Source organism: Helicoverpa zea, chromosome 18 (genome assembly GCF_022581195.2).
Source record: "Helicoverpa zea isolate HzStark_Cry1AcR chromosome 18, ilHelZeax1.1, whole genome shotgun sequence".
NCBI lineage: Eukaryota > Metazoa > Arthropoda > Insecta > Lepidoptera > Noctuidae > Helicoverpa > Helicoverpa zea.
Window position 1 is genome coordinate 5,450,679 of NC_061469.1, and position 13,410 is coordinate 5,464,088.

General features: G+C 34.6%; 1 protein-coding gene across 4 annotated transcripts in view; it reads left to right on the forward strand.

The window, feature by feature from the left end:
• LOC124639070 (cGMP-dependent protein kinase, isozyme 2 forms cD4/T1/T3A/T3B) overlaps positions 1–2,841 on the forward strand; it is a 123,910-nt gene extending 121,069 nt beyond the window's left edge. For all 4 annotated transcript variants that reach the window (XM_047176292.1, XM_047176293.1, XM_047176294.1 and 1 more), the window contains 2 exons: positions 198–414; positions 764–2,841. In XM_047176292.1, coding sequence (XP_047032248.1) covers positions 198–414; positions 764–929 — 383 coding nt within the window. In that variant the 3' untranslated portion in view covers positions 930–2,841. The remainder of the gene's footprint in view (positions 1–197; positions 415–763) is intronic.
• The last annotated feature ends 10,569 nt before the right edge of the window (positions 2,842–13,410 follow it).

The following is a 13,410-nucleotide window of genomic DNA, read 5'->3' on the forward strand; positions in this document are numbered from 1 at the left end:
TTCCATGAGGAATTCCTCAACAGTTTCTATCATTAAGATTGCCTGCTATCAAATGACTGCGGTAACAGTTCTTGCCATACCCTCGATAATTCTTCATAAGTCTTGTTTAACTTTGGAATAAAATATTTCGATTCCATTTTGTACTGTAGGCACTGGCATTTAAAACACATTTAGTAATCTTTTTTTTTGTCTTCTAGGTGTCCTCATGTTCGAATTACTAACCGGTTCCCCGCCTTTCACGGGCACCGACCCAATGAAGACCTACAACAAGATCCTCAAGGGTATAGACGCTGTGGAGTTCCCTCGCTGCATCACCAGGAACGCAGCCAACCTCATCAAGAAACTGTGCAGGGACAACCCTGCTGAACGACTTGGGTACCAGAGAGGTGGTATCACGGAGATACAGAAACACAAGTGAGTATAAAAGTATAGATATTAATTAAAGGTTAATAAAAGGCTGTCTTCTCATATTGAGAAAGTTTTTTGACAGATTTCATTTTTTTTAAGTTCTGGCTGCCTTCACAGTTTACCTTCATCACCAGTGTAACAACTGAGATGTATTCAGTGCACAATCAATAATTTAAGATATACACAGTTACCTGTTAACTTGAGAACCAGAACACTCAAATATGAGATGCACGTGAAATAGCCAGTAAACCATCTCAACTTTGGCCTGAATTCCGAAGCCTTACTAAATAATAAAACCACTGTGGTGGACCTTTGTAATTTTAGTTCCTTATTAACCTTCCTTTCTTTTTTCTAGATGGTTCGACGGTTTCAACTGGGAGGGCTTGGCCCAACGTTCACTGGAGCCCCCGATCACCCCAGTGGTCAAATCCCCGGTCGACACACACAACTTCGACCAATACCCGCCCGATGCCGACGAACCGCCACCAGACGACCTCTCCGGATGGGACAGTAACTTCTAAAATATAAGAATAAATTTATAAGAGAAAATGTCTACTATCAATCGTAAATATCAGATTTGTAAAATAATCTGTATGGTTTTTATCACTAATATGTTAATACTGAAACGTCCTAACGCCATTTTTCTTGCTAGCATTGTTACCTAATTATTTTGAAGCAAAATTTTGTATCACAATAATAATGTCGTCTTTTGTTTTTATCGAATTAAACTATGGAAATTAAGGAAGAATTCAAAATTCAGTATCAATGGCGTTTTAGTTTACCATCACATTTAAAAAGTTTATACATTAAACGTCCTAACCTACATACGTTAAATTCATCTAAGAACGTAACCGTAAAATGACTTAATAAAATAATAGAATAGATAGACGATAATATGGCGTACCTAAAGTCAGGTAAAATATTTTCTCAAACCGCAGTTGAAAGTTAAAAATGCCATTAATTAGTTATTAACTCTTGCCGGTTGATTGTCAACTGATAGTGATAACAGAGTTCATTATTATGAAACTTCTAAAACAAGTTTTATAAAAACGCTCTGAATAGCACTATGCATTGTAAATAGAATAAATTATATCTAATCTTTATTAAAGTCTCAACTATTATATGAATAATAATTATTTTCACTTTTTAGTAAATCGTTGCTTAATACTTTCATTTCAATTGTGCAATATCAGTTCGGTTCTGTCACTTTTTTGTACTTATTTTTAACTGTTTGAATGTCGATGAACAAAGAATATTCTGCCTCTTTGGTTAGATATAGAAACTTATTTCTGCCCTCAAGCGTACGTACGTGAAAGGGAAGACAATTGAAAAGAAAAAGAATTTATAAATATTTAATTAAATATTATTAATTCTAATTCATATTGTAACCCTTTGTCAAGGATGAATCAATGTATTGTTGACTACGTAGTGCCAATCTATCATGTATTTGTATTTATGTATTTCTAACAGTTCGCCAAAATATATCTATGTAGATTTCGTAAAGGTGACTGCAATGCCAAAATATTGTGTTACCAGAATTACTCGTAATATCAACGATAATTTGCTGTCTCTTGATCATTTACAAAATATATTTTTCTTATAAAATTAACGGTAGCATAGATATTCTAAATTCTTCCCTATTCGTGATATTTCTCATATACATTTTGTTAATTGGTTAACTTGTATTTGTCTTATAAAATACTTCATACGTCAACTATTTCTTCAAACTTTAGTTGTGATGTTCTGGATAATATCAATAATTATTATATCAACATCTTAAGAATGCTTTATGGGTTTCGGTATTTTTGGTATTGTATTTGAGAATGGAATGTATCGTTAACAATGTAATTTTATGTGAATTTTAGCAAAATGTGTAGAACATTTGAACAATTGAAAACTTACCTATACCTACATAATTTTTTGATTCTCTGAATAGTTACCTAATTAAGTGACATTTATATGTAAACCGAAATATATTATTATGTAAATGTTAATTATGAATTGTATTTATTAAGTGTAATTGTAAAAATAAATGTATTCAACAGTCCACTAATAGTTACTTTACTGTTTAGTTTGTCATGTACTAAACCACGGCTTGTTTGGTAGCTATCTCTAAACATGACATAATTTAAGACTTATCATTAAATTCATTTATAATAGTCAATTTATATTTAAGTTTTCCATATATAGACGAGTAAACGTCACTGTAAATATTCTTGTAGTGAATTTAAACGTAATAATTATTCATCTGTGTAAGAATGAATAACATTTTTGGGTGATGCAATTGAAGCTATGTAATTAAATTTTAAAATATTTTTTTAAAAATTGTTACGATAAGAATGCTTATTTTTGTAATCCATAGGATTTAAACAATTAATTAAATAGATATTTTATTGATTTTTGAAACTGTAAAAATACATTATTTCTACTGAATAACTGTTTTACTAAATATCCTCACCTCACAATGTTACATAAGATACACATTTTAATAGATACTTGCAACTTGAAATACGAAGCTTGAAACACGTATCAAGTGTCAGAAAGATACTAAAATAACTTAATTAAAACAAGAGAACGAGAAAAAAGAGGAAACAATGACTTCGGAGAAAATGAAAATACAAGTACCTACAATTTCATTCTTATGAACAAACAAAATATGTACAGTTAGTACAAAATTTTCATTTCTATTCACATACCCAAATGCTTGTCCTGGCATTTGATATCGGTGAATCTCTGATGAATTGGATCAGATACGAACTGGCCGAATTTTACCTTTAAATTGCAAGAAATAATTTTATACTACAAATAGAATTGGAGGCTGCATTTGGCATTTCCAAGTTGGCTCCTGCATTTCTGTTTGAGTGTGGTGCAAGAAAAATAGTGCCAGCTTGGTTGAAAACCAAAGCGGAGCGGAGAAGTATTAAGAAACCAATAGAATTCCTTCTCTCAGGGATACTATTAACGGGCGAAGAAGAAAATGTTCAAACTGTGAAATCCTATTGGTTATTTAAATTCTTCTCCGATCCACTCGGAGGTTCTTGGTGTTGATGTACATCATAATTGTTTTAAGCTTCGTGAGGTGAATATGGAGCCATCTTCGGTCAAGTACAACTATTCTATTCGTTGTTGTGATTCTGTTTTTAAACAGTGCCACTGTTTCAAGTATACTTGCATTTCTCTCTCGTACTTGAATCAACTTCATATAATATTAATGGTCCAAGGGCCTCGTAGTTAAACATCACTGTACCACATAGGATGTAAACAGAACGTACGGGAAGTGATACAAAACTTTGTGCGAGTGTTTATACCCCATGGTTATAACTACCCTTATAACCAGGGTAAAATGGATTGAGTTATCATCAACAATAGTTTTATTCTGTTACTCAGTAGTAAAATAATGTTTCCACATTTGCAACTAAAGACCAACTCGCGATTTAAGCTACAATTTATGAAATAGAGTCCTAAAGATAATCTAACTGTATCTTGAGTAGTTTTGAACAAAAGAAGAAAGATATGACCGATACAGACCAACCCAGACCCAACCAGATTCTATTTTCAAAAACCTCTCTTCGCCATTAAATTACGGCAAACGCCAATTGCATCCCGATCCGGAATTCCGCAGCGAGGGTCCGCTATCTGTAACTTGTCCTTCGCATCCTGTCCGTAACTGCGGCGCAGTAAAGTTGCGGCCGGCACACTTCTGCGGACATAGGGGCTTCATAAATAGTAGCCATTCCCAACAAATTTAATTAGGATCGAAGAGTTTTGCAGAGGCACTGTGTTACCTGTTACGAGGAGTCCTTTGTGCATTTTGTATTCATGGTTGTCTGATCTTAAGGATACCCACAGACCAATACTTTGACAGTATATGTATTGTTTAAGAGTACCCGCACTCTGCAAACTTTTAGTCAGCCGAGAGTTTGTTTGGGCTCATTCATCAGTATGAAGATGAATGAAAGTACGCACATTGCAAAGATCAGGTATTTAGCCGGTATCAGATTGACTGAAAAAGGTACCTTTAGGAGCCTTTTCCCAAACTATGTTGGGGTCGGCTTCCAGTCTAACCGGATGTACCTGAGTACCAGTGCTTTTCAAGGAGCGACTGCCCCATCTTATTTTTTTTTTAACGACATCAAAAATCATCAAATGACCCCTCCTGCTGTGGGTTAGCAGCGGTGAGGGAGTGTCAGACTCTTACTGACTAAAAGCCGTCGTGTTCCATCGTAGGCCTTTTATGTACCAGGGCCGCGATAACTCTTTCGAACAATCCCGCAGCCCCGGTAGACCTTGGCCCTGTTGGGCCCCGCTGGGGTTGCTGACATCTCTTTGAGCGACTGCCCCATCTGACCCTCTCAACACAGTTACCCGGGCAACCCAATACCCAACCCCTTGGTTAGACTGGTGTCAGACTTACTGGCTTTTGACTACCCGTAACGACTGCCAAGGATGTTCAGTGACAGCCGGGACCTACAGTTTAACGTGCCATCCGAAACAAAGTCCATGGTGTCTAAGATATACTTAGAAAGTACATACAAACTTAGAAAATTTGCATTGGTACTTGCGTGACCTGGGATCGAACCCGCGCACTCATACTTGAGAGGTTGGTTCTTTACCCACTAGGCCACCACGACGCCAGTAGCACCCGTGTGTTACGAATTATTGAAAAGTTAAGGTAAACCTACTATTGGACAAAAATTAATGTTTAAAAACAGCATGTTGCAATGTGATGTCGTGCACAATAGTTGTCTGTTAGCAACCGTGTAGCGAGGAAGTGAGACATTTTCGCGCGTTGATCACTTCATTCCTGCGGTTAATGGGATAATTTGTTTCCGCTATGCAGGGGCCCGACCCCCGGGTATTGGCAATTCAATATTAAACGATTGAATGTATTGAAAAAATGACTGAACAATGTTTTTTTATGTGAATAGAATTATGTAACTCCAATTGATTTATGACCTTCAAAGGGTATGACTGTAAAAATCTATACTAATATTATAAAGCTGAAGTTTGTTTGTTTGTTTGAACGCGCTAATCTCAGGAACTACTGGTCCGATTTGAAAATTTCTTTCAGTGTTAGATAGCCCATTTATCGAGGAAGGCTATAGGCTACTTTTTATCCCGGTACGGAAAATAGTTCCTACGGGATGCGGGTGAAACCGTTGGCAGAAGCTAGTACTTTTAATAAAAATCAATGTACGTTAAATCTAGCTTGGTTGTATTTTATCCAAAATTTAAAAGAACATAATTTTTTTTAATCTAATTTAGTAACAATGGCTTATACTATAATTAATTGTTCAATCTTTTCTCGAAAGACAATGTTATTTAACCGATTACAGCCCAAGGTTGCCATTAAATAAGTTTTAAGCGATATATTTTGGTTCTCAAGTTTTGAAGTAATAAAACTTTTCCTATTACTTAAAGAATTTCTGGAATAAAATTCATACGTGTCCTAGGTCTGAATTATCTTAAGTATAATAATAGTGTAATTTACGTGACGTAATTATTATTAAAGACCTCTGAAAGCCTTTTTTTATGTACGATAATATCAACGTTGTTTTGACCAACTAGGTGACCGATGATTCAAAAGTCAGGACATTGAATCCCTACTAATATTGTAAATGTGAAAGTAACTCTGTCTGTCTGTCTGTTTCGCTTTCACGTCTAAACCACTGAACTAATAGAGTTGACCTTGAGAAAGCACAGGATAGTTTTTATCCCGATTTTTTGAAGAATTGTCTTGGAAACGCGATATACCTAATCGAATTCTACGCGGGTGAAGAGGCGGGCGAAAGCTAGTATTTAATAAGCGATAGCAACGATGCTATGAACTGAACCTTTCTACAATAATGTTAATATTACATTTCCTACACCTACAGATGAATAAATAACATGAAAATACGTCTTGCACAAGATTAGTTCATTACTTAACTGATAATCAAGTAAGGAGCGAATTCATTTAGACCAGTCTTCTATAGACTTTGTTGTTATTTGAGCAAATTAAAACTGCTGAATTATAAAATATACAAGGCTCTTCTTATGGCCTTGGTTCTCTAGAATTCACGATTTGTTTATTCGTAAACAAAGTTTTACTGAATTTCAGCTTTTCATAATTATCTATGAGTCATTTAGCTTTTGCTCCGAAAACTGTTATCATGAAGGACTTTTGCCTTATTATTTTCTAAATGGGCAGAAACAAAGGCAAACATCATTTAATTTCTAACCCAACGTTAAAGTTTTGATCAATTTCCAAAGTTTTCATAATTGTATTCCGAATTTCGGTTTGTTTTTGTACAATCAAGCTTTAAATGTTTGTAGTTATAAAAACAATTTTTGTTTTGATTCTGTATTATTTTTGTGAGCTGTGGATTTTTTTTAAATCGCGGTTTGGTTCCCAGCATTACTTTCCCTAAAAAAGAGAAAGACCGACTATCCAAAGACTTTTTAAAGATTTTTATCATTTAAATTTGCGTGATAGCTTGCCCTGTTAAATTTAAAAGTCTGGCACTTATCATTCAGGAAAAATATCACACTCAATTTTACCTCTATAAATAGGCCTTTGCTATATCCTACAGAGACAGGCATACTTATATCCCAAACTCTTTACTCCTTACTCCTGATAACGTGTCCTTTTGCCTTCACAAACAACGTTAAAATAGCTCGGTCAACTTTTCTGTGGGCAAGTAATTAATCCCGACATTTGTAATTGGGAGAGAACAAGGGTGCTTTGTTTAGGTACACGGAGAAATGGCATACTGTTGTGTTTTTTGTTGATATGAGATACAGGTATGTACTGTAGAGTATCTAGTTAGAAACTTTTTCATTGTAAGGTTGTATTTATTATATTTTGGTGATGGCCGGACAATCACTTTAAATTCGTTCTATGAAAAAGAATAGATTAAGATTTTTATACTGAAGTTGTCACTTCACCTCCCGAGTTCGTACAATAAACGTCATCATCTTGAATCAAGTTTTTCATTTGAGCAAGCGAGTGATTCCCGTTCCTACAGTACCTACATTTACCCGTCGTGTAAGAAACAGAATGTGGTTTATTCTTTTTTTTTTATAAAGTTCCGGAGAGCTGGAATTGGATATCTAGTTCGCGTGATTACTCACTGTAAACAAAAATACCTATGTTTTATAAAGCGAAGATTTAAGGCACCTTACTTATTTTGTTCGTCGGAATTATTCAAAATATTTTGTGTTTTCGGTATAGGCATATATCGCATGTCTTCCATCTGAATCAGATGACTTCCTTAACTAAATCATTAAAGTCACATGTCCGTCAAGAATTTGATTGTTAGAGGTCTAACTAGATTAGCACGCTACGTTGGATTACCCTTGGGCGAATCTTGAGTTCAAGCAAGTATAGTTTCTCTAGGCGCCTGAGACAGTTAGTTTAATTTCAATATGTCACGCACCTATAGCTGTAAAGGTACGAATCCGCATTGCCAATGGTCAGAGATTCCTTATAGCCTGACCATTGGCACTATCTAATGACATAATAACATTACTCTTAGATCTAACAGATATAAAAACTAGCATAACATGTAGAAAACAGGAACTAGAAGTGTAAATAATGACCAATTTACAGCCAACGATAATCGTGCAATTATTTTGTAATCATTGCAATTGCAATTTCTACGAATATGGCGTGGTAAGTTCCACATTTGAACGTTGGTCTGTGGTGGCTATTCATCTTTACTTTTTGATTGTATTTAAACCAATTTTATTTTTTATCGCGAATATACAGCAGTCTTTTTGTTACCTTTCTGAGTTTCAGGTAGAAAATGTGGAGTGAAAAAGATGTTTTTCAATATAATGCTTGTTGCTGATACTGCTAGTAAACTAGAATGTTCTGGTTAGAATATTCTGCGTAATTTCTTTCTGTCCATAGGATTCTACAGAAATGCGAAGCATGCAATGTGTCCGTTTCTGCATTTTTTCATTCATTCCATGCATTATTTTTCTATAATTTATGAAGACGCATTGTTTATACGCATTGACATACATATTTATCTGAAACTTAAACATGGACATATTAATAGTAAGTACTTAATATGCCTGTTCTTTGCGGAGTAACTTGCCCATACTCAATTATGTTTTGTCAAAGGACCTCCTCTGGCGAATAATCAACCGAAAGGGACGAACGTGGCAGTAGCCATGTTTAATTTTGTTTTGAAAAAAGATTTAAGACAAAAATCAAATAGTTATTTTTTTATAACACATACGAGTGAGTATTTTTGTAAGTAACTGTAAATAACGCATTTAAAATACCAATAACAATTTCTGATAATGTTCTGATACCAATTATACCTGTTCTACTGTTGTAATAATTTATTTATATTTTCAGAATTTTAATTATTTTTATATAACATGAAAATGGACTCTGAACCGAACTAATTGGTTTTTAAATTGATACAGAATTGGGAATAAAACAATATTGGTACTTCAACGCCCTTTAACTCGGAATAAGAAAGAATAAAATTGTTCCATTAAAAATCAATTAATTCAACTAGATTAGACTTAGGTAAAAAAATGTTAAGAGTATTTTTTAAATAAAGTATTACCTTTTTATCTATTTGGTTGTAGTTAGGGTCAATAACGAATTAAGGCTTTTTATACATTTGAAATCTGGACTACTTCTTCTTCTTAACGTTTATCCCGTCTTGTGATGGGGTCCACTTTCCGTATCTTCTTCTTCCACTTCGCTCTATCCAGGACAGGCTTAGAGTTCGCAGATTTTCATGTATTTCTTTACGACACTCAATTAAAAAAGGATAAATAACAACTTCGTTATAAATAAAATAATCTTTATTTCGGACAAGTGACATCCATATGGGTTAGTAAACAAAGAACAATAAAACCTATGTTAGTAAGACTATTATATTATATGGTAAAAAAAGAAAAGAAATTGCAAATAACAGCGTCTTGGCTTCCCGAACATGTCAAGTTTCACGAAATCCTATTTCCACGTCAGTACAGAGATTTTGTCTTAGTTGTTGCTATTTTTCTGGACTATTGAAGTTTATAAAATGCATGTACCTTTATCGCCTGATTTGCCCATAGATCTTTGCAAGGAAAACTCACAAAACGACACCAAAAGAGTTTATTTTTCGTTCAAAAATACGCTCTTAATGTAAGAGACTAGTACATTTCCACTAAAGCGAGGTTTAACCCTATCTGTGCCGTAGAGCCACACGACTGGGTGATTTAATTTTCATAGCGTGAACTCTCTGGCTCACGTATGCATGCGGACGGTGACAGGTTATTTACATTTCACAAAGAAACCTCTTGATGCTTTTATAATTAACTAGCTGGTGCCCGCGACTTCGTCTGCGCAGGTTTAGTATTTCGAACAATATGTTTACAAATTGTAGCCTATGTGTTATTCTGATGTGTAAGCTATATTATTGTAAAGTTTCATTAAAATCCATTCAGTAGTTTTTGCGTGAAAGAGTAACAAACATCCATACATCTATACATACAAACTTTCGCGTTTATAATATTAGAAGGATTATTAATAATTACAACAGATGCGTACCCTAAGCTACATGTCGCCTCTTAGGTGGTTTTAAAATGTATAGTATTAGTATATATAATATTATTATAAATGGGCATAGCTATTGAGAAGGTTGTTTCAAAAAACAGCTTGGTTTCGGTGGTTGTTAGTGTTAGTAACATGTTAGTCTTAATTCATCAATCGCAAAAAAATTGCCAGTTTCAATTATTTGGTTTTGAATTTGGAATCGAATAAAAAATAGTACCTACTGTCACAGATTACTATAATAGTTGTAATGTTCTTTCTAAATTCTAATTCAGGACTCATCGAATTTTTTTACTAACATTCAAATACTTATAATGTATTAACTTTTTTCCAATTTCAAAATGAACTGCGGAAGCTTACAATTCACGGTCACTTGAATTTATTACGTACTATGTAATAGAATAAAATGCAGATGAAAGCAGTCATTGACATGTAACTTACAGTAACGTTGTAAGGGTTAAAATGGCTTGCATTTCCTATACAAGTGCACGATATAATCTGTTCCTTCCATAGACTGTTACAGCTACCGTAACCGACTCACGTCAATACCGTAAGTGATCACGAGCGTGTAGATAAGAATTTTAAAATATACATTTATTAAGTAATTACTATGAGGGGTTCATGACTAAGTAACAGTCGCAAGGGTCGACCGATCATTAGGTAAAGCACCTAATCTTACCAAAAGCTACCATTGGGTTGCCCGGGTACCTAGGTTGTAGAGCTCAAATAGGTAGATCCATGTAACACTGATAGACGGCTACCTCCGGTCGACGTACGTGAAGCCAACCCCTACATAGTCGGTAAAAGGCTAGACAGATATTAATACATTCAAACAATCAAGTCTAAATATTTCAATAGTAATCAAACAGTAAATGCAACTTTACAATCACCATATAAACGGCGTTAGGTATGTGGTTTGCCCATAATAAAAGTCTGCTGCACTTGCAAGCTATAAATAAGGTGAACTGAACAGTTTATAACAATACCTATGTTCATGTTAGTCGAAACATTAAACTGTCTTTTGGCAACCAGTTCGTTCGTTGCCCCGTGAAGGGTGATTAGTCTGGCTTAACTTTACTAAGGCGTACTACAAAAAGTTGCGCAACTTGAGTTATTGTTTATTTCATTGCATTTAGAACCTGTGCGGTGTATATTTAAGTGTACCTTTTTTTTCTGGAAGTTTTGATTGGTTCACTGGTTTGTCAAGCTTTTCTAAAGTGATGAAAAATATTTTCCGATTTTCATTTTAACTTAAGATCCAATCTAGATGTAAAATTAAAATAGGACATCAAAGAAATGGGAAATTATAAGAGTAGCCACAAAATTATTTATTGGACACATGATTAAACTTCTAATTTTATAACTAAGCAACGGGGAAATGATCTCTAATAAACTAATTCGTCTTTTTTACAATGCTAACTAAATCTATACTAATATTATAAAGAGGAAAACTTTGTTTGTTTGTTTGGTTGTAATGAATAGGCTCAAAAACTACTGGACCGTTTTTAATAATTCTTTCACCATTCGAAAGCTACATTATCCACGAGTAACATAGGCTATATTTTATCCCGAAGCGGGCAGTAGTTACCACGGGGCGCGGGTGAAACCGCGGGAAAACGGCTAGTATTCTATAGAAAGCTTCAAGTAAAGATCATCAATTATTGTGATTTGTCCTTCTTATTTGTACATTGTCATCTAATTTACTAACTCGGCCTCGTTTTTAGTATATTGCCATTTATAACCTTCAATTAAAAAACATTGTATTAAAAATTGAAGTTAGTGACGAAAACGAATCGCTGCAAAACCGACTCCACGTAGTCTTGTCTGTCCTACCCCTAGAGTACAATTCAAAACCGCGTAGGCGCGGAGGGGTGAGGCGGCCTGCGAGCTGAGGCGCAGGTAGTTTTAACGCTCGCCGACGCGGCTGATGCTGGCCGGCTGAGCCGGCCAGTAAGCCAAAGCTGCGGTGGTGAGCGTAAAAACCATCTGCGACGATAAGCTCGCATGGGACCGCCGGACCGGCTGCATGTTGCCTGCTTACATTAAAAAAATTAGAAGCTAATTAAATATATTTTATGATGTCATTTAATAGTATTTTAGAAGTTTACATTTTTTAAATTTAGATTTTTAAATTTAGATGCTAAAAAAAGCCATCATGCTGAGTTGTATTTAGAGTGGTTTACTTAGAAGATAACTAGTGGCTAAGATAGTATTATTTAGATGCTCGTTAATTGAGGCTGACTTAGTAATTTAGAAGGCAACATACATTTTTGGGGGCGAATAATTATATTAAAAAGAAGCCTGTTTAATTAGCACCCCAAAGAAATTAGTTTTTTTTTTTTATTATTTTACTCATGCTCAAGCAGTCTTTTTGGAATTCAGAAATGACTGCTCAAAATCCCTCGGAAAATCTTCAGCAATACTTTTTTCAGCTCCACTACAATTTCACTCCATACATTTACCCCAATTACAATTTACAATAGACCAGTTAAAACCAGTTCACAGGTCAACAAAATGTTAGCCTACTTGTTGCTCTATTCAATTTCTTGAAACGTAATTTTCCTTCGCGTCGAAGCCGCATCGATGAAACACGTTGTTATCGGCTGATACAGTACTAAGACGGGTCAGGTTTCTTTAAACGGCTTGTTCCCACCTGCTCCACAATTTTCTTCCCAATCATTTATTCAAACTTGGCTGCAAGACAGCACTTTTTGAACGTCAGGAATTTACAAAAGACAGGCCTCAAAACGCCCACCCTTCACCACTTCCTATGTGCTTTGCTGGGAAGAAGAAGTGGTGCAACAAACTCCCCAGCAAAAATTCTTTAAAACTCCCAGTCCACAGCGATGGGGACGTATTTTTTATGCTTTTTAGTTTTAGTTGTTTTCACTAGAATGGATCGTCTTTAAAATGTAAATAATATTAACTATTATCATTTAAATATTAAAAATACAATCTTTAATCATCCTTCGAGCCTTTTTCCCAACTACGTCAAGGTCGGCTTCCAGCTTCTAAAAATACAATTTTTAAAAATAATAAAATCCTTCCCCCGAACACCAAAAGATTTTAAGTACTGAGTAATTTTGATATTTTGCTAACGTTACACAACATTTTTTGGAGTCATGTAAGAAATCTGATGATGTATTATAATTTCTTTATTTTGTTTTACAAAATTTTGGACCCAAGTGGAAATATGTAAGAAAACTTTGCTAACAAAAAAAAAATGGGTTTGAAGTAAATGGGGACAAACCCGTTAAAGAAGCCTTATAAACTTATAAGTAACTATTCTTGTCTGACAGTGCTTAAGTACAGCCAAAATACGTAGTTTGAGTGTAATCTTATCCAGTAAAGTCTGTGGAGTTGGATCAGCGTGCATTAGACTATTAATCCATATTAATTCTTAGAGAAGGTCAATTGTTTGTTGTTTCTTGTTTTAAAAACACATGGTTTTTACGAAA